At 29.9% G+C, this 25,206-nt stretch overlaps 3 protein-coding genes across 8 annotated transcripts; 1 reads left to right on the top strand and 2 right to left on the bottom strand.

Annotated features, from left to right (window-relative positions):
- The first annotated feature begins 3,647 nt into the window (after positions 1-3,647).
- On the top strand, positions 3,648-5,047 carry LOC137822101 (aquaporin TIP1-3). Its single transcript, XM_068627028.2, has 3 exons — positions 3,648-3,902; positions 4,013-4,263; positions 4,544-5,047. Exons 1-3 carry the CDS (start codon positions 3,770-3,772, stop codon positions 4,916-4,918), a joined length of 759 nt encoding a protein of 252 aa, XP_068483129.2. The 5' UTR covers positions 3,648-3,769; the 3' UTR covers positions 4,919-5,047.
- A 295-nt stretch (positions 5,048-5,342) lies between these two features.
- LOC137822221 (Protein-tyrosine phosphatase-like, PTPLA) lies at positions 5,343-9,383 on the bottom strand. 4 transcript variants are annotated; one of them, XM_068627139.2, is made up of 9 exons: positions 9,193-9,383; positions 9,035-9,120; positions 8,175-8,222; positions 7,995-8,083; positions 7,528-7,581; positions 6,988-7,055; positions 6,828-6,877; positions 6,345-6,442; positions 5,343-5,631 (listed from the first exon to the last, which is right to left on the bottom strand). In XM_068627139.2, the coding sequence occupies exons 1-9, from the start codon at positions 9,249-9,251 to the stop codon at positions 5,527-5,529; spliced, it is 657 nt and encodes a 218-aa protein (XP_068483240.2). In that variant the 5' UTR covers positions 9,252-9,383; the 3' UTR covers positions 5,343-5,526. The 4 variants fall into 4 exon arrangements, with proteins under 4 accessions (XP_068483240.2, XP_068483275.2, XP_090153095.1 ...); XM_068627174.2 differs by lacking the exon at positions 6,345-6,442 and having other exon boundaries at positions 9,193-9,372; XM_090296969.1 differs by lacking the exon at positions 6,828-6,877 and having other exon boundaries at positions 9,193-9,372.
- A 3,213-nt stretch (positions 9,384-12,596) lies between these two features.
- Positions 12,597-14,150, bottom strand: LOC137822167 (transcription factor MYB59). Of its 3 annotated transcripts, none has more exons than XM_068627082.2 (3): positions 13,822-14,150; positions 13,606-13,735; positions 12,597-13,433 (listed from the first exon to the last, which is right to left on the bottom strand). In XM_068627082.2, exons 1-3 carry the CDS (start codon positions 13,838-13,840, stop codon positions 12,857-12,859), a joined length of 726 nt encoding a protein of 241 aa, XP_068483183.2. In that variant the 5' UTR covers positions 13,841-14,150; the 3' UTR covers positions 12,597-12,856. The 3 variants fall into 3 exon arrangements, with proteins under 3 accessions (XP_068483183.2, XP_090153093.1, XP_090153094.1); XM_090296967.1 differs by having other exon boundaries at positions 13,815-14,100; XM_090296968.1 differs by lacking the exon at positions 13,606-13,735 and having other exon boundaries at positions 13,786-13,926.
- Between the last annotated feature and the right edge of the window lie 11,056 nt (positions 14,151-25,206).

The raw sequence follows: 25,206 nt of genomic DNA, 5'->3' as shown, positions 1-25,206 counted from the left end.
CCTAACAGAATTCTATCTTCGTTATATACCCTAAGTTCTAATAGAAATGGTAACAGCAATTATATTTCTTACTACTGTATAAATTTAGTCGGTTTGTTCCTGACTATTGACTTGATCAGCTATGGTAGCATCCTGGTCTTGGTCGATGTACATATAAATATCCCTCCCGTCCATTTCAATCTTGTCCTCAATGTTGAGATCAGGATAAGTAGTTCCAATGCTGCCCTTTATCTCGTCTTCCCATTTAGCTTCTTTGAAGCACAATGTTATCTGCAATAGTTTGGTGCTGTGCCAAATCTGGCCCAATGTCCTCCAACTCCTGCAAGCAATAAGTTTTTCAAAATCACTGCATCAGAAGCAAGAACTATATGAACATGCACTAAAGCTCAACAATTATGCCTAATAGTATATTTCTGGTCACAGTAGAAATTAGAACACCGGCCTCTTATACGTCTTGCTTTAATCTAAACCTGGTACAATCTCTGAACAACTTGCTTGGGTTTGCTAGGTGTGCTGGAAATGTGAGTGCTGTACGTAGACAATGGCAGACCTATACATTTGGATTTTAGGATTTGAACTTGGATATTTTGGATTTTTTTAATTTTGATTTAGAATTTTTGAAATGAAATGGAATGGATGACCTATATGAGTATAAAAAAAAGGTTTTGAAAACTGGACTGGCCGATTGAACTGGTGAACCGACCAGGTAACCTGTTCAAATAAACAGGGAATATAAATGTGTTGTATATCTCTATTTCGTTCTCAAGAGTTTATCCCTTTTTTATAATAACAAAACTCTAAGCATTACCTACTTAATATTTGTACACTTTGCAGCAAAGATGTAAAAACAAAACGTGAACGGGCCCAACCAATTAAAAGATTTTTAAATGCAGTTTTGTTTTGTTTTGTTTCATGTTTTCTTTGGTGTCTTTGACTTGTTTATATAGATATTTGGATATGATTGATGTGTGAGCAATTTTCTTATTTAATATTGTGTTTGGAATTCTAATAAAGGTTGATAATGTAATCCTTGAAATTCATCATGCTGAATTACTAGAATTATCGTACTAGTTTCTGCATTGCATCTTCTTATAGAAGGGTGCATTTCCTTTCTGAGCTAGATGTGTATAAATCTAGTTTGTTGTTTGACCCAACTGTTGGCCGGATCAGAGCTATGTATGTCAGCATCTTGGTCAATGGTCATATTAGGCTGAATTTTCAATTGCCTTTTTGTGTGTAGATAAACTGTGACAATGAATGTGGTTGTTTTTCTCTCGAACCTATGCTGGACAGGAAAATAATTTTCCGAGTTGATGGAACATATTTTTTAAAACTTGACCGATTTGGTTTATTATAACATAATTTTCCGCATGATTATTGGGCTTTAATTGAGGAATTATTAGCGATAAGTCATTATTGTCATCGATTCTACAACGTATTTTATCACTATACCTGATTGTTTTATGCTCCATCTATTATATGTTATTAGGCATGCGTCTAAATGCTTGAATTCTAATAATAGGACATTGTGGTGTTCATACGCATTTCAGGTGACTTCTAAATCGCGAGATCTGCACTGGTTTGGCACTATGTTGGATTTGTCAAGATTACTTTGCTTGTCTTGATTTTATGGATTGTAATAACACAAGAGAGATGCTCTGGATAATCTCTCTCAGTCTGTATCCCATGTTTTGAATTCAGTTTTGATTGTGTACCTAAATCTGGTTGAAGAAAACCCACAATAGTTATTAATTTCTAATTCAGGTTATTTCCTTCATTATAATACTTGTCTGTAGTTTTCCCTGTTATGTATCGACCCTAATCTCTCTGGAAATAGATGTCTTTAGTACTGTACGTTCTGTGCCTTGCTAATATGTTTGTTACTATTCAGTATTGACTTAGTATCTAGTATCTTGAGTGTGGGGCTAGTTGTCTTAGTTCACACTAAGCTGATATTTTCAGAGTGAAAAACCTTCCTACGCTATGCAGTGCAGTAGAATTGCCGCCATATTTTAAAGATTAATCGAGTAGCAATCATTTGGAAAATTAAATAATGCCCCAAACTGATGCATACTCTATATGGAGATAGAAAAAAAAAAGATTACTAGGAATCGGGACACAAACCAGCATGAGGACATAATAATTAGAAGGCAAATTCTCACTCTTGCATACCTTCCCCTTGCCTTCTATACTTTTTTCTTTTAATTCTAAAAATACCCTTTTGAGAATGATGAAGAGTGTTGTACCCTATCAAGCTCAAACACTTCTTTTAAATGGCGTGGCGGTGTCCGATATATCGGACACCGATACTCGTATGACACCTGTAGGACACGTATCCGTAAAGTGTCCAATTCAAAAAGTATTTATTAAGAATAAAAAATAATTAATGTAAAGAAAATCAAGTTTTATTTTTAATATATAAAAATTTAATAATTATTTTATTAAAATCAAAGAAAATTACTTTAATTTTATTTCTAGATTAGTTTCTGGATATGTAATCTGGTTATTTTTTTAAATTACTTCTAGATTTTATAAATGCAAAAGAATACTTTCAGATTCAAAAATATATTTTAAATTATATAATCCAGAATCAAAAATATATTTTAAATTATATAATCCAGAATATAAATGATGTGAAATTTTAAATATTAATTTAATTTTTACAGAAAGAAAAAAATACATTTTCACTTAGTATGGACTAACAGTAAGACGTATGAATCAATCTTCGCAACTATATCATACATGACAACTTTAACGTCAAAATATTTATTAAGGAAACCGTCTAATTAGGAGCCAAGCCATTCATTTCGTGGGCCACTCTAGGACTAGTCCATGGAGGTAGACTTCGAAAAAAAATCACATCATTATAACTATTCTCTCATCTGTTCCATTAAGCAAGTTATAAAATTTGCAAATAGAAGGTTATTTAAAAAGGTTTTAAGATAGAAAGGTATTAAAAAAAATGCAAAATACGATAAAAGAAATTTAAACAAATGTGTTTATAAATAATATAAGTTATGAAATCACCCATGTACAGTAGCGGAGCTTGATGTTGTATGAAAGATCTCGTTTTCCCAAACTTTTTTTCATACATATAAATTTATAAATAACTAAATGTATTTTTTAATTTTAATATAGTCATTTATTTCACACCTTTGAATATTTTTACACTTATAAAAATATTTTGACATCCAAAAAATAATTTTTTTAAGATCCGGCCAGACCACAACCTAAGTGGGTTGGTCCTAATGCTAATTGGGGACCTATCATCACCCATTGGTCACAGTCGGTGATGCACCTCATCACATCACATCACATCAAACCGTACACGTGGCTTCACCGAAACAAAAAGGAGGCCCCGACCACTTTTTCATCATGCACAAATTCTGTTTATATGAAATATGAGATGAATTAACTATATTTAAAAGTGTTTTTCAACTAATTAATATACTGAAGATATCTTATAATTAAACTGCTCTATTAATATTATTATAGAATATAGAACTTTTTATTTTATAAACAAGAGAGATGGAAAGTAGGAAAAAAGAAAGAAGAAAAAGAATTGTATAATTTTGCCTTACCAAAAGCTTTTCTTTTTCATATTACCCAAGTGTTTTTTTGTGCTACAAGTTAAACAAGGTGAAATGCAGCAGCAGGTCATTAGTATATATAAGAAGCATTTGAGCAACAGCTTGAGGAAGAAGCTTTGGTAACATAGCTTATCAGCAAAAAAGCTTATAGTTGAAATCTTTGAGCAAAGAAAACAAAGATGGCGAATTCTAGAATTACCATTGGAAATCCTTCAGAGTTTGGCCAAGCCGATGCATTGCAGGCTGCTCTTGCTGAGTTCATCTCTATGCTAATATTTGTCTTTGCAGGGGAAGGCTCTGGAATGGCATTTAGTAAGTCCTTATTCATATTTGAGCACACAACTCTTCTTAGTCTGATTTTCATTGACAGTATGAAGCATGCAGTAAGTATATTATGAACTATTGGGGTGTGTTTTTGACAGACAAACTGACAAACAATAGTCCAGCAACAGCAGATGGGGTGGTGGCAGCAGCACTGTCTCATGCATTTGCTCTTTTTGTTGCTGTCTCAGTTGGTGCTAACATCTCAGGTGGCCATGTTAACCCTGCTGTCACATTTGGTGCCTTTATTGGTGGCCACATAACCCTCCTCAGAGGCCTTTTGTACTGGATTGCTCAGTTGCTTGGCTCTGTAGTGGCTTGCTTCCTGCTTAAATTTGCCACTGGTGGATTGGTAAGACACTTTACTTATATTTGTTTTAGTTTAATTTACTATGATGATATAAGATATAGTTAATTTAGTTTTTGAAATTTCTTTTTGAAGTTTTTGATGATGTAAAATGAAAAATAGTTTTTGATTTAGTATTAAATTCATTATTAATATTATAATTTAATGATAAAGTGGTCTCCCAAAACATAATCCCAGATAAGAAGTCACAAAATAGTGTGAAATACAATGTTGAATTATGTTAATTTTAGTGATTAGTTTTCCTTTTTTTGTGTGTCCGTTGCAGGAGACATCTGCATTCTCATTATCTCCTGGGGTGGGATCTGCAAATGCACTAGTTTTTGAGATTGTGATGACTTTTGGTTTGGTTTACACAGTGTATGCCACTGCAGTGGACCCAAAGAAGGGTCAACTTGGTATAATTGCTCCAATGGCAATTGGTTTCATTGTGGGTGCAAACATCTTAGCTGGTGGTGCCTTTGATGGTGCATCCATGAACCCAGCAGTTTCCTTTGGGCCCGCTGTTGTTAGTGGGATATGGGCCAACCATTGGGTCTACTGGGTTGGCCCATTAATTGGCTCTGCTATTGCTGCTGTTGTGTACAGCACTTTCTTCATCACTCCAAACTCTTATGAACAGCTATCCGTCGCAGATTATTAGGACCTAAATTACATTTCTTAGCTTTTCATGAGGGTTCTCTTTGTTGTTTCAATTTCCTTGTTTTGCTTTTGGTTGCATATTTGTCCTGATCTATGAGATAATTTACCAAGTAATTGTCACATTTAAACTTCTAAGGTTTAAGCAAACTTTACATCCTCTTGCTCCTTATGAATGATTCTTAAGGGAGACAATATTTACATATAATGCTTACTATCCAGAAGACCATAAACTCGAAATGCAATATTTTAGAATAAGAATGAACTAATTCATTTTATCAACAAGCTATCAATATAAATTCACGGGGTAGAAATCTGTACACAAAACTGAAGGCAAAATATTACAAATCATGGTCTCTCTTCCAATTCCTACCATAATCATTACTGCAGGGAACAAATGCATTATTTGACACTAGAATCCAGTCATGGAGAAAATTGAAAAGGAAATAAATAAATTTCAGAATGAGTGTTTCCAGTGTCACACAGAATGCTATTAATTTTAACAAAAATACATAGTGTACGGAACTAAAACACAAGTTCAGAAATTTAATCATCAATCCAATAATATGACTAACCATGAAGAACGGTGTTTATAAAGTTTTGTAAAGCCCCTCAAGCCTTTTTCTTGTCATGGCGTTTATAAAGTTTTGCACGTCGTTGCTTGAACATGTGCAGGTAAAGTTTGAACCAAAGGAACGGATAAATTACAAGTACAACCTGAATGAGAGAAATGGAGCATAAATTAAAAGAATAAACAATTCATGGACGTGTACATAAGCTACAATTATACAAGATTGAATTGAAAGGGACACAAAAAGACATTTGATATGAAGCAAAAACCAGTTTCAGTCAGTTCTCAACACTTGGGTTGTCTTGGAGGAGCTTATGTACAGTTTATTTGGACTTATCTTTTTGCATCACCACTTGTTTGTTAAAAATTATGAAAATAACTTATGGCATAATCTTATTTAAATTTTTATCATAAAATCAACTTATGCATAGGTTTTACATGGTAAGCCCTTCTTCAATAAATACTTAATAAGAGTATCCTAGAACAAATTTCTCCATAAACATTTCTATGAAAAAATAAGAAAAATTTATGAGTTCTTCCACTAGTTAAAATTAATTAATGCAGAAATTAAAAACAAAAATTTAAAAAGACTACATGGAAAGAGTTTCTACCAAATTAATTTATACATAACCTAATTTTAGTTTATAAAGAAATTCAAATCATTTTTTTCTTATTTTTACCTTCTAGATGTGTTTATGAAAAAATTTGTTCAAACCACAAGTCTTTTATCCAAAATGCATTGACACAATAGTTTTCATTTCAAGCATTTTTTTTGTCTCCTCTCTAGTAGAAAGTCCGGTAATCAATGGGAGATCCTTTTGAGGCTATGGATTATTTGTTACGTATAAGGACTTACTACCTTAAGGAACTCATAATAACTAAATGGGAGGCCTGAAAAGGAATCTGCATAGAGATTCTTCTTCTTTATAATTGGAAGCGCCTGGTACATAGTCCATACTGCAATATATAATACATATCAGTTACTTTATGAAGGGGATGATGGCATTTGGTTTAGAAAGGAATAGGTAGAAGTCAAGCCTACTGTAAATTTGTTTCAAAATTCAAATATTTTTTTAATCAGGTGCAATTTCACACGTTAATTATCAAAATAGATAATATTTTAAAAAGAGTATTAAAATTGATAAGTCATGGTAACATCGTGTCAAGGTGACATGACTTCTGTGTATTTGAAATGAAGTTATTTCAAGATTACACGACTTACTCATTTTAGTAATTTTTTAAAATTTTATCCATCTCTATAATTAAGTTGTGAAATTGATTAAAATTCATTCCAAAAGGGATTTCCAAGAGATTGAAGGGAGATATTAATTTATGAACTCACTTTCACCAGGACCCACTCCCAAAGGATACAGCACAATAAACGCGGTGTACCTAATTAGAGGATAGCAACAAGCATTTACTTTGAAAAGAGTACTCTATAAAAATAATCGAAGATATTAACCTTGTTCAAGTTAAGTATGTGGCCTAAGATAGAAAAATACCTGAGATAGGTCATCCAAGAAGGACAATTCCCCAAACAACTGAAAGCATAATGTGAATACCTAATGACCTGCATCGCCAAAGATTGCAGTCCCAGTCATCTTTCTAACTTGAAAAAAGATCATGATATATTTCTTTTATAAGATAATTTCCATGGATCAGACATAAACCATTAGTGCCGTAGAAGGAAATATCAGGCTACAGTTCACAATACATACACACCATGAAAAAGTCACCTGATATTCTCTTAAAAAGAAAAAAAAAATAATAGGAATTCTATGTTACACTAGGGATGACATAAACTCGCGGTTAAAAGAAGTTTGGGAACATTAAAGATGACCTCAATCTATAATATGCTAAAATTTGTAAAAAGTGAACTTTTCATGTGTTATTAAGTCATTTTCCTATTATTGCTGAACACATCAGACATGATCAACATTGTTGCTTTAAATGGTTATGTAACAACTGTTTTAAATGTTAAACCAGAAGGTAATGCTAGAAAATTCAATGAACTACATCCAATAAAAATATAAACAAATTACCTCACCCATACTCCATGCAAGAAAAGTGATAAAAACTGAAGGTAATTCCTGGAGCTACAGAAAGCATGCGACAAAGAGCCAATGTTAGCATCTGTGTCTGATTGTCAACCATTGCATACGCGAGTAAACTTTCAGATTAGTCCTCAGGACTTCATGCATTTCATTGTCATTTTACATAAAAAAATATGTCATTTTACACAGAGGATTTTCAAAATGTTCGCTGTAAATAATTTCAAAAACTAAATATAGTGGTTCATTCCATGAACAAGAGCATGTGGAAACGAAAGTGGAAAGAAATGGAACTATACTATTCAAAATGAGTCTTGCCAACACATGTCGCACTTGTGGAAAGCCTTTAGCCAAAAAAGGTAAAACATTAATAAATTGGGATAACATTTTCTATTTCAGTGGCATACTGATATTTGGCAAAACAAAAAGACAAGAGAACTGAAAGTGAGCCATAAAACCTCATCAAGTTTCCGAACAATGGCAAGCACAAAATGGGTTCTTCCTCCCCATTGCATAAGAGGAAGCAAAACTCCGCTGGGCACAATACCTGAAATTGACTCATTAAAATTGCTTCTTAAAATTTAAACTATGTGTTCTACTAACAAAGCAATTCAATTTCATTCAAGTAGCAAACGCACCGATAGCTCCGTGTATAACTTCCAAAAATGCAGCACATTGCAGAAAACCTTGCATCAAGTACCAAGGCAGAGCAAATATTAGCTTTAATTAAACAAATCTCTACTCTTGTTAAAAATTACAGTTCTACACTTTACCACTGCACTTCTTAATCTATTTTAGTCTCGTCCCAAAGTAAGTACTAAAACAAATTAAAAAATATAAAGACTAAAATAGTTAAAAGTTATTGAAAGATAATAAAACAAATTTTAAGAAAATAAATGTTCAATTTAATCTCTGAAACTGTCTCAATATTTCATATTAGTTTGAGCAAATTACACTAGCTTTCCTTATTTTTATTTTTATTTTACATAATATTTTTCAAACTTTAAAAGGGACTACCATAATTTATAAGGATATCAATATAATATAATGTTGTCAAAATAATTAAAGAATTTTCTGCGTAAAAGAAAGATATCGGACTAAATTGAAAAAAAAAAAAACAAGTGTAATTTACTCTGTTAGAATTTAAAAATTCAAATATATTCTAAAACTAACATATTTGTATCTCTAAACACTTGTTACTATTATTATAATCGCTTATTAAATGCAATATTAAAACATTCGAGTGACTTATATGATTTTTTTTAGCAACATAAAATGTTAATGACTAAATTTGAACATTACCTCGATTAAAAAATCCAGGAGTAGGAATTGAAACGAAAAAATTCTATCTATACAGATTAAAATGCAAACATTGCAAGTATAAATCACAAGTGAGTAATTAAACTGAAAAAAGTTATAAAAAAAAACATGTGTTTGTTTTGTTCACAGTGTATTGAATAATAGAATTGCGAGAAGGGTATTTTGGGAATGAACTGACATATTAAGTTGCCGGCGGAAGCATAGGTTCCGTTGATGGAAGCAGTGACGAGAACATTGTACAAAATCTTAATTAAGGAAAGCGTCCTGCGAGTGAGAAATTAGAGAGTTAGAAGAGAAATTAAAGAAAGAGATGAGATGAAGAATTGTAATTTGTACCATCCAACGGTCTGAAAGGAGTTGTAAGCGAGGAGATAGAATGTGGAGATACGAGACATTCTCCGTCTCTCGATTTCTCGTTTCCCTCGTCTCCTTCCCTACTTCGCCGGAGATGGGTAAAATAAACTCTCGAACCAACCAATCGCACCGGTTCACTTTTACTTTGAATCACATTTATATTTTTTTCTCATATATATATATATATACTAAATAGATGTTTGCCTAATATTATCTATTTATTTTTACAAATATTCATTAACTGTCAACTAGAGAAAAAGTTAATTTAAGTATATAAGTAGTATAATTTAATAATATATTAAGGTAATGAGATTAACTTATTCTCACATAATCACCTATTAAAGCCAAGATAAAATTTATTTTTAAATTAAATATTCTATTTAATAAAATATACTTAAATTCAAAAGCATCAATCATAGTATTTTCAATAACTAATATTATCGTGAGACTAAATATAATTGAGATTGAATATAATAGATGTTCGAATAGTTGCGTATGGTAAACACACATAAATCATTATTATTAGGTGGTAAATTGGATTGTGTTTATGTTGGGACGTATTAATACATAGCATCCTAAAGGTTATGTGAGGTTATGGGTCAACCTATAGTAACTTTTTGATATTGAGGGACTAATGACGATACTTTCAGAATCTTCATAAAGAGTTTTGGAGAAATTATCGGAGGGGGGTTACGAGAATTTATTGAAAGAATTAATTCAGGAAAGAAGATCGTTACATAGAGGGATAGGCGTCAGGACCTATATAAGGAAGAAGGGAAGTCAAGCAGAAAAAACACAATACTAGGACTGAAAAACACTGCTTCTGGTTATCTTTGATGCTCTAGCTGAGGGTCATCTGACTTGGCTAGAACAGGTTCAAAACCACACCCATAAAAAGAAGTCACTCCACAAGAATAAGATAATGAAATTTTGATCCTAGAACCTTTGACACTAATATATTTAAAACTAACTTGAGCATCAGAGTATCATTGCAGGTACTCATGCCTGAAAAAACGAAAGGATGACAATACTGAAGACCGGATGCCGATGACCAGGAATCCAATCTACATCTCATATTAATTAAGTATTAGTATTAAATAAATATTACATGGTAATCACACATAAATCATGTCTATCAAGTAGATTAGATTAACTGTATTAAAACATAGCATCCTAAAAATTCAAAAATACACCTATAAATAAGAAGAAGTCACTCCACAAGAATAAAATAATGAAAATTTAGTTAAATATCGAAATGTCATCGCAAATACTTCTACCATACACACCAAAAGAACAACAAAACTGAAAACCGAATAACAAAGACTAAAAACATATAGCAAGTGAAAAACATTCATTCCTACCAAATTACTCTGTGAAGAAGACTTCATTCCTGCAATATTACTTTGTAACAACAGATCTTAAATTTTGTTACGAAATTATTTCTAGGAGTTATTTGTATTACTAAAATAATCTACTTCTTCTCAAATTGTAATAGTTTATAATTCAAGTGAGGTCAACTTCAAACAACATAATTTATATTTCAAGTGGTCCAATGAATCAAATTTCACTATAAATAATTGAAGCACTCTTTTACTTAATTTAGGTTTGATTCGTATTAGTAATTTTTTTATGGATACATGATACGTAAGTGCTCCTATTTGCAAAGTTAATTAAAAATTTGTTACTGTTAGGTCAATGTTAAGAAAATATCTATATATAAGTGGTGTCCAATTCAGCTCAGGGTGCATCTTCATTAATCTAATTTTCTTGTTAAACCAAAGCATAGTATTTAAGTCAGGACTAGATAATTTAACAAATTACGTAATGGTTATAAATAATTCATACAATTAAGCTTCAAATATATAATCTATAATTTATAATATAAATATTTTATACTATTCTTAAAATTTTCGCCATAAAAAAAAACCCGCCGTACAGTTTTTATATAACAATTATAGTAAATTGTACTTAAAAAAGTTTGTGTAATTTTTTATTATTTAATTTTAAATTTAAGAGCTCATGTTTTAAATTTCAAGTTTAAATATAAAATTTAACTGTACAATAAAAAATTGTCACGCCTGTACCCAAAAAAGTCTATTTTATTTTATTTTTATATTAACTTAATTTTGAAATGGGTGAATTCACCTAGTTTTGATTTGATATTATATTAACAAAATTTGTTTTATTTCCTTTTTTTGAATTTGAATATTCATGTACTATTATTACCTATATTTCCCACTCGCCTAGTCCTTATTCACGAATAGTATTAAAAAATGTAAGATAGATGTGTCACGTGTAAAATAAAGAAATGAATAAAAAAAAAAATAAGTTGGAACAAAAAGGTATAATGTAATTTATATTTTCCTAATGACTTTTATAATTAAAAATATATTAAGTACACTAATTTAACCTTAATTCAATTTTATAAAATTAATTTATAAATAAAATTTATATTTATATTTATTTATATATTATGTATTCTAATATAAAAGGGGACGGAGAGAACTATTACCTCTTTTGATCATCAGTCATCTTTCCTCCTTTTTCACTTCACCAAACAACTCCCTCTCCTTGGATCACTCTCACCACTCCTCCTTCATAACTCTTCACCCATGCATAAGTTTTTGGTCTGGATGATACATGTAAAAGGTACTCTAACACTCAAGTCAGTTTTAATATTTGGTGCTCGATATAATTAATACGCGATGATGACATATTTTTTTTTTCTATCGAAACTCATGACTATTTATATGATTATTATGTGGACTCATTATTATTGAGTCGAATTAGCGTTTAGGTCATAATTAAGAGTACATTACCTAATGTTTAATCACTGTTTGGAATTATTAATCTGATGTTGAGTTTAATGGATTTATTATGTCAAACACCTAGACCTCCAATTTTTGTTCGGTACATTATGATTTTTTTTTGTTATTTATGTGAAATCTCTAACAAAATAATTAAAATAATTAATGTGTTTTGAACTTACGTTTTATCTCTAGACTAAATATATAACTGTTAAAAATGATTTAGTGGATATATTGATACTCTCCATTGTATTATAATTGAAAAAAAAATTATTAAGATGAAATCATTTTAAAATTACATTCATCAAATCCCAATTATAAAATTTGTCTTTTTTTAATGTACAGTTGAAATAAAATTTTCCATAAATGATTTACTGGTAATAAACCTGAACCATAAGTTCATTAATGCGCCACGTTGACTAAAATGTGCCTAGTGCATCTGATACGGTTCTTGTGGTTGGAAAGGTGAATATAAATTATTCACCCATTAGTAGTAGTGGCTAACATCAATTTAATATGTTTCAAATGAAAAAGAAAGTGCTGTAATGGATAGGTTCCACATCGGATATTGAAACTTAATTTTAAACAAGTGCTCATGTATATTATTATTTTACATTCAGAACATACAACCTCACTATTGGATGTTGGTTTAAAGCAAAAACACAAACACTGAAATACACTACAGTTACTCTTGGGATTCATCACAGCTGTGTCACACTATGGAGAACCATGCCCAAAGCTCAAAGATATTGTGCTGTACATGTCAAGCTTTCTTATTCTGACAGATGGCACAGACAACTACAACAAGATATTGATTAAAAAAATATCATGAACCCTAGTTAGCCAGTTAGAAATGCATCATTCCCTTGTTCATAGCAGGAATAGTATTGGTCAGTTAATGTAGGAAACAACATCTTGCTACTTTCTTCTTCATCCATCACCCATAAGGGATGAGAAGAATTGTACTCCCATGATGATGGAGAATAAATCATTGGATATGGACAAGAGAAGTTGCATCCCTCTTCACTGTGCCCTTCATACACAGGTTGCAGAATATCATACATGTCCTTCTCTTCTGACATAACAATATCTTCCCATATATCATCCAAAGAGTACCCTTTTTCACCACCTTCCTCATCTCCAGCACCGATCAACCCCATTATGTCATCACATCCACCTGTGTCGTAAAAGCTCTCTTCTCCAACCTCTTTGGAACCATGTGAATCCGCAGCATGATTGCTGGAGGATGGTGAAGATAGAGAACTAGAAGACACAGGTGATGATGATGACGACGATGAAGATGATGATGATGCTCGTTTTTTCTCTAGAGCCTTCTTTTTCCTCATGTGGGTCCTCCAGAAATTCTTGATCTCATTGTCAGTGCGCCCTGGTAGCTTCCGAGCAATTCTTGACCATCTGCAAGGGAGCATTAAAGTGAGCAACACAGTTCAAGTAACTAATCAACAAAATAAGGTGAAGAGTGAATAATATGACAGACATAAATAGAGTAAGAAAAGATTGAAAGAGATGAAAAATTTGGAGTCATAAGCAGGTAGCTTATAGTTTAGTTTCTGCATGGTTCTCAAACCTATTTCCCCATTTGGAATGAAGCTCCATGACGAGGTGTTCTTCTTGGGATGTCAGCTTCCCTCGTTTGAGATCAGGGTGGAGGTAATTAACCCACCGTAACCTGCAACTCTTACCTGTTCTATTCAAACCTACAACAAAGTGACGTGGTTAAAGGGTGCTTAGAATGAAATATTCATACCTATTCACTGTCTCCCTCCACCTTCAAACCTGATACCTTTGCTATAAAGTCCCATCTACGATCTCCAAACATGTTAACAAAATACACCAGTTTGAAGTCCTCCTGTTCTGTCCAGGGACCCCTTCGGATTTCTTCTTCAACCATTTTCTCCTACACCACCTTCTTCTATTATTTCAACTTTTGTTCTTCACTTCATAAGCTTACGGATTCTGTGAGGCTACTACCACTATTTATACGTGGTTTTCCCACTATTCTTATTCCCTGACTTCATTTTTATAATAAGCAAGTCTGCATATCCACGCGTTCATGTGGTGCACTCATGCTCATTCATCATTAACTTTCTATGGCCAATTCAGGATGGTCACGTCACCTATGACAAGGACTTCACAAATTTATTACACTTCATACTTTGATTCGATTTATTATTTTTAAAATTTTATTAATTATAAGAAGTAAAATCGTATCTCTTTTGTGTGAGATATTCTAGCTCATGCTAATAAGAGGATATCGTATCTTAGTAGGATAGCATAGTTAGGGTTAATCAGCGCATTCGATGTATTGTCCATTATGAAATTTCGTGTTCCGTCACAGTTTTGGTCTTAAAAGACGTTTCGGTAAATGAGGGTGGAAGAAATATATAAACTAACATTGACCTCGACTCTTAAGCGATGTTAGACTATATTAACGTGTCGGAATAATAAGTAATATAATCAAAATTTTGATGAAGCAAATTTACTCTTTTGCTCGTATCAGTTTTTGGAGATCTAGTGTTGCAACAAGTTGCAATAAAATTATGGATTTGAATGGACACAAATAATTAGTGAGGTTTAGATGCATGAATGAGTGGAGGGAAATGACTTTAGGAAGCAACTTGGTCTTTTCTTATAGAAATTGATGAATGAATGCGTTCCTTGACTTTAGAAAAGAGGAGGCCCAGGTTTGGCAATAAGAGAGAAAGAGGAATTGGACAGATCAAACTTTACAAGTGGAGAATGGGAAGAAATCATTGAAATGTTTTATGGGCAATCTTTACTCTCATAGTAGTACAAAGTGAAAATCTGAGAAGCTATTGTTAATAATTCAGATGAAAAATTGTCACTGCTATTGTACTAAATAAATACCATATGTTGGGTTGCAGCCAACATTATTTAGGATTTCGGCTCCAACAGTGTCGGTCCACTTTAGGTTGTTCCATATTCCATTTGGGGAAAATAAACAAATCTGAACATGAATAAATAAAATGAAGAAATCAAATCCCTTAGAATGCTATGGACTGCATTTAAAGATGTTAGATTCGCCTCAACATGTGCTTTGTGCCTTGCCATCTTAGGGAATGAAATAAAAGATTGGAAAACAAAACATAAGAGTAAGAGTATCTTTGTTTCAAATTTTACACTTTTTGTAGGAATATTTTGTGGCTGAAAAGAAATTCACTAAGACTAATTTTATAGAAAAAAAATAAAGTAATCACAATAACAAGAAAATCATTAATTAGTTATTATATTGACTAAATTAAATATTATTATAAAGACTAAAAGAATTATTGATATCTAAATTAGTTTCTATTATTAATAAATAGTTTTTAAATTGATATCTAATTTAGCTATCAAATTAAATACTATTTTATAGACTAAAAAAATATTGATATTTAAAATAATTTTTATTATTAATAAATAATTTTAAAATTGGTATTTAATTAGCTACTAATTTTATAGAATAATTAATTGATAGTTAAAATTTTGGTGGCTAAATATCAATTTAAAAATTATTTATTAATAATAGAAACTATTATAAATAGTAATACTTTTTTAATAGTATTTATTTTAATTAATATAATAATTATTTTTTAAAAAAATATTTTTTATTTAATAATTTATTTTTATAGCACGAGCAAACAAAAACAGAAAGTTTCTACGCCAAGAAAAGGAAAACATTTAATTTAATTTTAGTCATCCCTCCAAATTGTCGAGAATTGCTTATCTGGGTAAAACTTTACCTAAATTTCTAAATCATAAAAAAGTGTTACTTGATCATTGGCACCAATTTACAGCATTAAGACAAAATCACGATATGGTATACTTTTGAGCTTATAATGTGATTAGTCCAAACATGATTCGGAGTATATAATTCTCTAGAAAGATCCGAAATTGGTCGCATTCGGAAACTAAGTGGAGATGAACATTGGATTAAATTAAGGACACTCAAATGGTTCTAATTGGACACTCATTTTCTGTGTGATTCTACACATTTCTACTCGATGAGTGCTATCCATGAACTTCATGATAAGTAGATAGGAAGAGTGGAGTATGGAACCATTTGTAAGAATCATCATACCAAAACTATAATCATCACCAAAAATAATATTTTTTTATTATTAAAACTATACAAGAAATTTTACTAATATTTTTCTTAGTTTTAGAAATAAATATAAAAGTGTTTCGAAATTGCATAAAAAATCATTTCAGCCAAAAATAAAAAATCCACAAATCACTACGAATAAGGCCTTATAGTTTTTGTTTTTGTTTTCATGTTAAAAGAAGGTGTTATATATATATATATATATATATATATATATATATATATATATATATATATATATATTAATCTTTTAAATTTACACGTCATCACACACTTCTCAAATTTGTGAAAGTAGAGAAAAAGCTTAAATAAAAAACTATTTATTGAAATCTCCTAGTATTCCAGCTGTAGTTGAACATAGTATGCTGATTTTATAATTAAATTATGAAATATAAAAGTTAAATTGAAGTATGTTTTGCAATATGCTAATTATGATGTAGGAAAGATCCTACATTACTAACTATTAGTTTATTTATTTTGATATATACGTGTCTAAAACCAACCTAGATTTCAGAATTTAATGATGATAGTGTTTATACTGTTATTTCTATCATTGATTAATATTACTATTCAATCATATATTATTACTATAGAAATGTTTTCTTACATAAAGTTTTTGTTTTTTTATTTTATTTTTGACTATTAAACTTATTGTTGAATCTATCTAACTAGTAATAAATGTAGTTTCCAAATGAAAAAATAATCATTTTTAGAAATAGAAATAATGAAATAGAAACCAATTTTAGAAGAAAAAAGAATTAGTTGTTATAATAATTAAATTAGAAACCATTTTAAAAACTAAAAGAAAATTGGTTTCTAAATTAGTTTTTATTATTGTTAAATAGTTTTTAAATTGGTATCTAATTAGTTATCAAGGTTTTAACTACCAATTATTTAGATTTTAAATTTTGTAGAAAAAACTTTAGTTGTTAATTAGATACCAATTTAGAAACCATTTAACAATAGTAGAAACTAATTTCGAAACCAAAATATTTGTAATCTATAAGATGGTATCTAATTTAGTCATTATAATAACTAATTATTTTTTATATCTAAAATGGACTTTTCTCTCCTGATTTTCTTAGTGAATATGTTGATTGTAGTTTAGAAAATGTTTTATATTTGATTATTTTTATTATTATTGATAAAAAAAATTGTATTTTTTAAATAATATGCGAGTTTTTTAAGTAGCTATAGTCAAAATCAACAAATTTACACCACCATATCTAGCACAACCTATTTTCTCCAAATTTTACTAAATTCCATTTGATTAATTGCACGAATTGTAACATGACCTTACTTTAGAGAAGAGGAGTTTGTTTGTTATAGTGGAGAAATATAATGAGAGAATAGCCAAAAGATTGGGTAGTGAGTTGGATGGCACTAATTTGTGGGTACACCACTTCATTACATCCTCTTCTCTCTCTGTCTCAAGGCCAAGTGTTCCTTTTCATATAAATCAACAAATATATATATATATATGCAATAATTTTTTCAAACTTAAATATATTTATTTACTTTTTTAATCTTTTGTTTTTAATCCTTATAAATTGTGTATTTTTAATCCCTATACTAAACTATTGAAGGACTAAAAATGAAAATTATATGCTTTAGGAAAATAAAAAATATATTTAAGACGTAAATAAGATAAGTAAGATGACGAAGCAAGACTAGTGTGCAAGTAATCTGTCACGTCACTCTGCTATCTCAATCCTTTATAATTTTCTTCCACAAATGCTAACTTTTGACTTCCTTTTTTTATGACAAGTGTAAATTAAAGTTATTATATATATATATATATATATATATATATATATATAATCAAATAGTTTTGTATTGGTTGAATTTATTCATAATTTATTATTATATTAAAGTGCTTATCACTAGAATAATATAAAATTATTTAATACCCCGCTAACGAATATTAACAATTATCATAAATATGTAACTTATAAACATATAAAACAAAAATTATCTGACTAATTTTGGACAATTTCTAAAGCAAAATAAAAATTATCAATAAACACTTTCAACGCCTAATTTAAGTGTTTTTTTTTATTTTGAAAATAATATTCTTTCTTTAATGAGTTGATTTGGATTTATAAAGAAAATATTTTATAAATATTTTTGTTTGGATTAGAAATGTCTTTTTTCTTAAATAAGATTAATCTCTAGTTTTTTAGGCATTGGTAACACTGCAAGAAAATCATGATATACAAACCAATTTTTAGAAACCAAAATAATTAATTACAATAGGAACTAAAATAGACACCATTTTAAAAATTAAAAAAAAATTAATTTAGAAAAATAGGCTCAAGGTTGATTGCTAATTAGATACCAATTTAGAAACTATTTAACAATAATAAAAACTAATTTAGAAACCAAATTTTTTTTTAGTTTATAAAATGGTCTCTAACTTAGTTACTATTGCAACTAATTATTTTAATTTCTATAAATTGATTTCTATTTCATGATTTTCTTGTAGCGTAAGTGTGACTATTTAATTGTTAGTTTCCAGTCGGAATTTAAATGATATTTATAAAAAATAATTATAATTCAAGTTAATGTTTAATATATGATGATTAAGTATGATAAACACTACTAAATATATACATTAATATTATCTTGCTCAACTTATACTTATTTATAAGTATAAGTTGTATAAGTTGCTTGTGAATTTGAATTATCACTATCTTTGTGATTAATTTCTTTATTAATTTAATATCACGTACTATTTTTCAATTGATTTTATTCTTAATTTATTTTTAGGATGTCACCGAGGAGTTAATTATTTAGGTCGAGGGGTATTGACACTATATACTACAAAAAACTTTAATCCTGAGCCCAACTATTACAAGTAATAAGAACTACTTACATCACCTTAGTTATTTTTACAAAATTGACTCATAACAAATATAAGGTCCTAATTGCACCACTTGCCAAATATTGGTTTGTTTATCAAAGTTTTTCAATCTTATCTTACTTTCACTTGTGCCTAAAACATTAGTTGAACAATAAAAAATTATTTTGGTCAGAGTATATTGATAAAGAGGAAGTTTTAGTAAGATTGTACATTTTTATCACAAAAATAACATAAACAAAAACGAATATGACTTTATAAAATGGTCTATTTTATTATAAGTTTATAATAATAACAAGTTGACTAATATGATTTATATAAATTTATCAAATATTCATAACTATAAATTATATCATTTTTATTAAAAAGTGGAGACCCTCAATAATTTGTAGCTGGTATTAAGACTAGTTTTTATCAAACTTTTAATATTTTTTCATGTTATGTATATATTTCTTACTTTTGATAATTATGAAGATGAACAAGTGGTCACATATCTTCTAAAATTCATATTATCTATGATTCAAACAATAAATATATGAACAATTATATAATAGGTTTGTTTATTTGTTAAACAAATTGCAAGAATTCATTCACTTAGCATTATTTTTACTTTATTTTCATGTCTTGTATTAATATGAGATGCATTAATCCAAATTTGATTCATAACTTCTCTATTGTCTTTATCATCAATATTATGTAATGTGATTGCTACTTTTCTTCATTTCAAGTTGCATATGTATTTATAAAAAAACTTCTAGGATTAAGATGCATGCAACAACAACTCACACAAGAATCAAAACCTGATCCACGCTTTTTCTATCATTTCTAGTAATGCAACTTTTTTAGTGCTCTTACTTCAAGTGGTCTATTAATCTCTTCATAAAGTATCTATTTTTTGGAAGTCCATCTTAGCTTGTACCTACAACTTTCTTGGACTGGTGGGCAGGGTAGTTGATTTTTGTTTTGAAGAAGCAGATAGGTTTATCTGATATAGAAAATTCACTCATAGGTAGTTTACGGAACATAGTGATCTTTATAAGCTCAACTTTTATTGTTATGATGGTGGTTTTATCTATTTTTTGTTTTGCTTTGAAGGTTCTAGCCTAGTCAAACTACACAAAATGAAAATAGTGATTCGTAATAGTCAATGAAAAATGTTGATGGTGCACAAGGAAGCATAAAGGGAAGTGAAGGTATTGTTGGAGTTCTCACGTAGAGTATCATGAGCAGGAAAAAGAAGATGTACATATCTATGTCAAAGGCCAAGTTTTTCAACTCAGTCTAATGTCATATTAAGAATAGAGTTTAAGTCTAACTCATCCTCATAAAATCGACCTGTAAGGTTAGGATTGTCCCTAGTTATATATTGTAAATTGATTTTATCTGTAGTCGATGTGAGATTTAAGGATGGCAAAATAGATTAGTTCCGCCCATTTTGGTCTGACCTACCACTAACCCATCAAAAGCGGAGCGCGGCAGGACGGGACGGGACAGGCTGGACCACAAAGGTTATATGAGAAAAAATTAGTAATTCACCCTCGACATAGGGAGTGTTAGCGGGCTAACCCGTCACTTTTTAATTTTTTGTTTATTTTGGATTTATTTATTTTGTTGTAGTCATTGATACTAATTTTTTGATAATAAAAATGCAAAGAATAACAATAAAATTAAATCAAACTTTAATATTCTAATTAAAGAAAGTTTAATTCGTAACAAAATAAAGTATATATTTAACAATATTTCAATGAATAAAATGATGTATACAAAAATTAATATAAATAAAGTTCTATATAAAACATTGACCACCATCAATTTTAATTTCAAAAACATGAGATTCCTCTTTAAAAGTGACAGAAATAGAAAAAAGGATCAGATAACCATACCCGATTCACTTTGTCATCCCTAAAGGGATCTCCAATACACCTCGCTCAGGCCAAAACATGTACATCTCATGTGTGAGATTAGATATTCGTGAGTAGCCCGATAAAAATACAATCATAAATGGCATGATAGATCCATCAAATATCGTTAAGATAGACTTTAATATCATATTGAAAAAGGTAATTCTTCCTTAACATATACACAGTGTGATTCATGATGAAACACAATAAGATTACATTAGTCATAAAAGATCCTAAACGATGAATCTTTAACCCTAAAAAGATAGAACCTCTTCAGTTCACATATGGAAGAATGAGGTAGAGATATGTACATAGATGTAAGGAGGAGGAAAAAAAAAACTGCAATGTGTTATTCTTATCTCTTAACACACCAAAGAAAGACTACAAACCACCCTTATGAATAGATAGTAGTATAAAACAGAAAAAAATACAAACGAAGCTGTATTCAAAACAAAACCGCATGCAACAAACTGCCTATACGAACCTACAAACCAATAGAAACCACAAACGCATAAACATATAAGATATTATTCTTAATTCGTGGGTAGCACACGCAACTTATATGAGGTAGGTACCTAAATTAATCACCCAAAAAGAAATCAAATCTTAATAGTTTAAAGGGGAATCAATTCATATTTTAAAAATATACAACAATATATGCCAACTTTCACCACAATGAAATAAAACATGATTAATAAGTTTATTGATGATGTATGTAGTGTCATCATAACTAAATGAAGTGTTTGTGTGTGAAAAGAGAAGAATGAAACTTTGATAGGAGGTTTGGTTTTGGGGTTATAACAAGGGGTCATGATCCAATGTTGAAGAAGGCTTCTGCACTGTATTATTTTGCAACATACAATATATCACAGATATAAAATGACAAAAATATCATCAATTTTTTTTAAAAAAAATTCTTTCAAAAATCTAAATAAGTAAGCCAAATTTTCTCTTCCAGAATTTATAACTAAAGAATTTATTTTATGGAATACATTTTTCATCTTAAAATCACTTCTAGATTTTTCATCACGGTTTTGTTTTCAAAAGGCATCTCAACGAATGTATTTCAACACTCAAGTCAACAAAAAAGTTCATCATCCGATTGTCAGAGTACTCAATTCTTCAAATATGTGTTATTTATATTACTTTAGTGGGTCTTCCTTGTTGGATCGGATTAGGAAGTTAGATCGTACTTAGAACTGCATTACCTAGATGCTAATCACTGATTAACTTTGCTGATCTTAGTTGAGCGTGATTGGATTTGAGCTGTCAGTCGGCCCGTCGGACGTGGGCCTTGATTATATTCGGTCGATCCAATGATGGGATCCGAGATGTTGCATCAGTCGTACAATCATCACCGGTACATAAACTATCATCGATTTTGACTTTTGAGTGATATGAGACTGGACAATATCGGAACAAGAAGAATAAGAATGTTACCTTGGGCCCAATTTGTTGTGCCCTATTGATACTTGAGAAAAATTGGCTAAGTAAGAATTTGGTGATTTGTGACATAAGGAAAATTTGGTTGGAACTATAGGAGGTGGGGACTGGTGCGGTAATGAAGCACTTCCACCCAGCCCACAAACGCAAAAGCAGATTACATCTTGTTAGATTTTTAAAGCTACAAAAAGTCATTCATATCATTATTCTTTATAAGTCCACCAGAGCCCTTAACAACGACACAACAATGCTTCCACTTCAATAGCTATAACATCCAAATTTTGTAATTCCTTTTTTTACTTTAAATACTATTTTTTAGTTTAAAGACATGTATGCTTTAATTTTTTCTTAAAACTTTTAAAAGCGGAAAATATAGGAAAAAATTAAAAATGAAAATAAAGTCTAAAATTTATCATCCACCTTCCCCAAACCCGGAAAAGAAACAAAATTAAGGAAAAGACATATTTTTGAACTATTCATTTTCTATCCTCCAGATTTTTTGATAAACAAGATTAAATTAATATAAGACTTAAATATTTAAAATTTGACGAATATGTCACTTTATTTTTTTAAACAAAATTTAGTTATAGATTTTTTTTATACAGTTTTAGTATTATTTTCTAGTCTTATCGTTAATTTAACTTTTGTTAGTTTAATATTGATATAGTTTTAGCAGTGTTCGTCCCAACATTTCCATTAGCAATATAATATCCATCATCAAATTAGTCTTCTAAGCTTTTTTGGTTCTACAAAGCCATGCTTTTCTTATTTTAGAATTACAGAAATAATAAAGAAATATGGGATCAAAATGAAAGCGCACAATTTTATAACAAATAAAAATACTCATAAAAAAAATCACAAAAGGACTATATTACTAATGATGAAAATCTAAGGAGTGAAAGTCGTTAAAAATTATAAAAACAAAAGAAAAATACTATTTTATGAAATGAGACTTGTTTAACTTAAAATATATAATAAATATTTGAACTGATTGGTTAAAAAAAATATTTGATTTGTTTAAAGATGAAGTATTATGCGATATAATTAGATGAAAACATACATTATTATAAAATATTTTTAAAATTTTAAAATTTAAAATATAAAAATATATTTTAAAATTTAAAATTTTAGGTTCAAAAATACTTTTTCAACTCTTATTTTGAATTCTAAAGTTCAAAATACATTTTCAAATCCAAAAAATATTTTCTGAAATTTAAAATTTCAAATAAAAAATTATATTATAAATTTTAGAGTTTAAAATATACTTTGGAATCTAAAAAATATTTTCTTAATTGAAATTAGGAATACAAAATTTTATTCTGAATTTTAGAGTTAGACTACGAATTACACAATTTGAAATTGAAAAAAAAAACATGCACATTTTTTTTCAAGGAATTGAAAAATTGATGGAGGTGCAGGAATAACCTATGGAGGAGGAGGAAGAAATTGCCCAGTTGTAAAGCTGAGCCCAAAATGTGAGGAAGCTTTGATCCAATTACATTCGCGTCTGATTCTGTGAAAAAAACATTGAAATTCGAATAGAATATTAAATTGTCGACAAAAGTATATACATATTGAATATTAAGAAAAGTTTTTCTCTCTCTTATCATCACATGATCTTTTTCTTCGGTAGATCTCATGTACAACATGAGATACTGTAAAATATAACGAATATATATATATAATGATTTTTTTTATGATTTTTTTTCTCAGCTTGTTTTGTTATTTATTTAAACTACAAAAGGCGAAGTTACTTCACGTATTTTTTATATGACAACCAATGAATTTTTTTCTTCCAAAATAGATTATTTATATAGTAATAAAATCCCGACATCTACATTAGTCTTATCCTTTTCCAAGTGATTGCAAATATCAAATCCTTACACCAATCCTTGTTCCCAAGTAATATATATGTCTATTCTGTGAAACCAGATCAATTCCATGTAATAGTTAGACTTTTCGTGTTTATAATAAAATTGTAACCAAACATAATAAAACTTAAAATCTAATTATTTATCTATGGACGTAAATTGTAAATTCACGATTAAAACACGTTAAATTTTGTATTATTTATTTTTTATAGTTAATTTCGTGATTATATATTTCTTTCGCGTGTATTTTTTCCTATTAGGTCGCCATCAGAAAATCAAACACCACGTACGCCATCTATCACTTGAGTATCTCACAATCTCGAACAGTCATTCTCATCATCACCCCATTCTCCTTTTTTTCCTAAACAAATGTCTCACCTCCTTTCTATTTCCATCAGACTCATTCTCTTCTCTCCACCCAAATCATTTACCATTGCATGTGGAATTCACGTGATCTCGATCCATCTTCTCTCTCTCATATATCTCACTATATGAACAATAATGATTAGCATTAGTTTATGAGAAATTGTGGCAGTGTGAAAAGATGAAGAGGTGGGAACATAAGGCTTGTTGAGAGAGAGTGTGGCGTGTGAGAATGGGGCCAATACTGGGTTATTGGCAAATGCATGTGCTCTTCAATGACTTTGTTCACACCATTGGACGCTTGTGCCGATAAATTGGACCAACCGACCATTTCCCATTTATTCACACTATTATTTTGTTCATAAATTTCAAAGTCCTGTCCTCCTCCCAAATCAACGACACAACATTGCTCATTTCCACCACCACCACCACCACCCTCTCATCATCCGCCATGCATGCTTCTGTGGGGTCTTCCTATTTTCTTCCACACCATTGCTCTCTCATAAACAAACAACTTAAATAAAAAAATTTCAATTCTCCAATGTGGGATACATGAATATCTTCTTTTCAGGAGCATTGGGAATATATACGGGGCATGGTCAACGATCGCGTCCATCCCATAAAT

The sequence above is a fragment of the Phaseolus vulgaris genome, chromosome 11 (genome assembly GCF_051622355.1).
Source record: "Phaseolus vulgaris cultivar YP4 chromosome 11, ASM5162235v1, whole genome shotgun sequence".
NCBI lineage: Eukaryota > Viridiplantae > Streptophyta > Magnoliopsida > Fabales > Fabaceae > Phaseolus > Phaseolus vulgaris.
This window is presented reverse-complemented; position numbering and strand designations above follow the sequence as displayed.

Coding starts and splice junctions, on each gene's coding strand:
- LOC137822167 (XM_090296967.1), bottom strand. CDS start 13,929: ATGGTTGAAGAAGAAATCCGAAGGGGTCCCTGGACAGAACAGGAGGAC. Junction 13,736..13,814: donor CTTTATAGCAAAGGTATCAG/GTTTGAAGGTGG, acceptor ACTTTGTTGTAG/GTTTGAATAGAACAGGTAAG. Junction 13,434..13,605: donor CATTCCAAATGGGGAAATAG/GTTTGAGAACCA, acceptor GCTCCCTTGCAG/ATGGTCAAGAATTGCTCGGA.
- LOC137822221 (XM_068627139.2), bottom strand. CDS start 9,251: ATGTCTCGTATCTCCACATTCTATCTCCTCGCTTACAACTCCTTTCAG. Junction 7,056..7,527: donor TTGCATGGAGTATGGGTGAG/GTAATTTGTTTA, acceptor TTGGCGATGCAG/GTCATTAGGTATTCACATTA. Junction 5,632..6,344: donor GTTATTATGAGTTCCTTAAG/GTAGTAAGTCCT, acceptor TCTCTCATTCAG/GTTGTACTTGTAATTTATCC.
- LOC137822101 (XM_068627028.2), top strand. CDS start 3,770: ATGGCGAATTCTAGAATTACCATTGGAAATCCTTCAGAGTTTGGCCAA. Junction 3,903..4,012: donor AGGCTCTGGAATGGCATTTA/GTAAGTCCTTAT, acceptor TGTTTTTGACAG/ACAAACTGACAAACAATAGT. Junction 4,264..4,543: donor AATTTGCCACTGGTGGATTG/GTAAGACACTTT, acceptor TGTCCGTTGCAG/GAGACATCTGCATTCTCATT.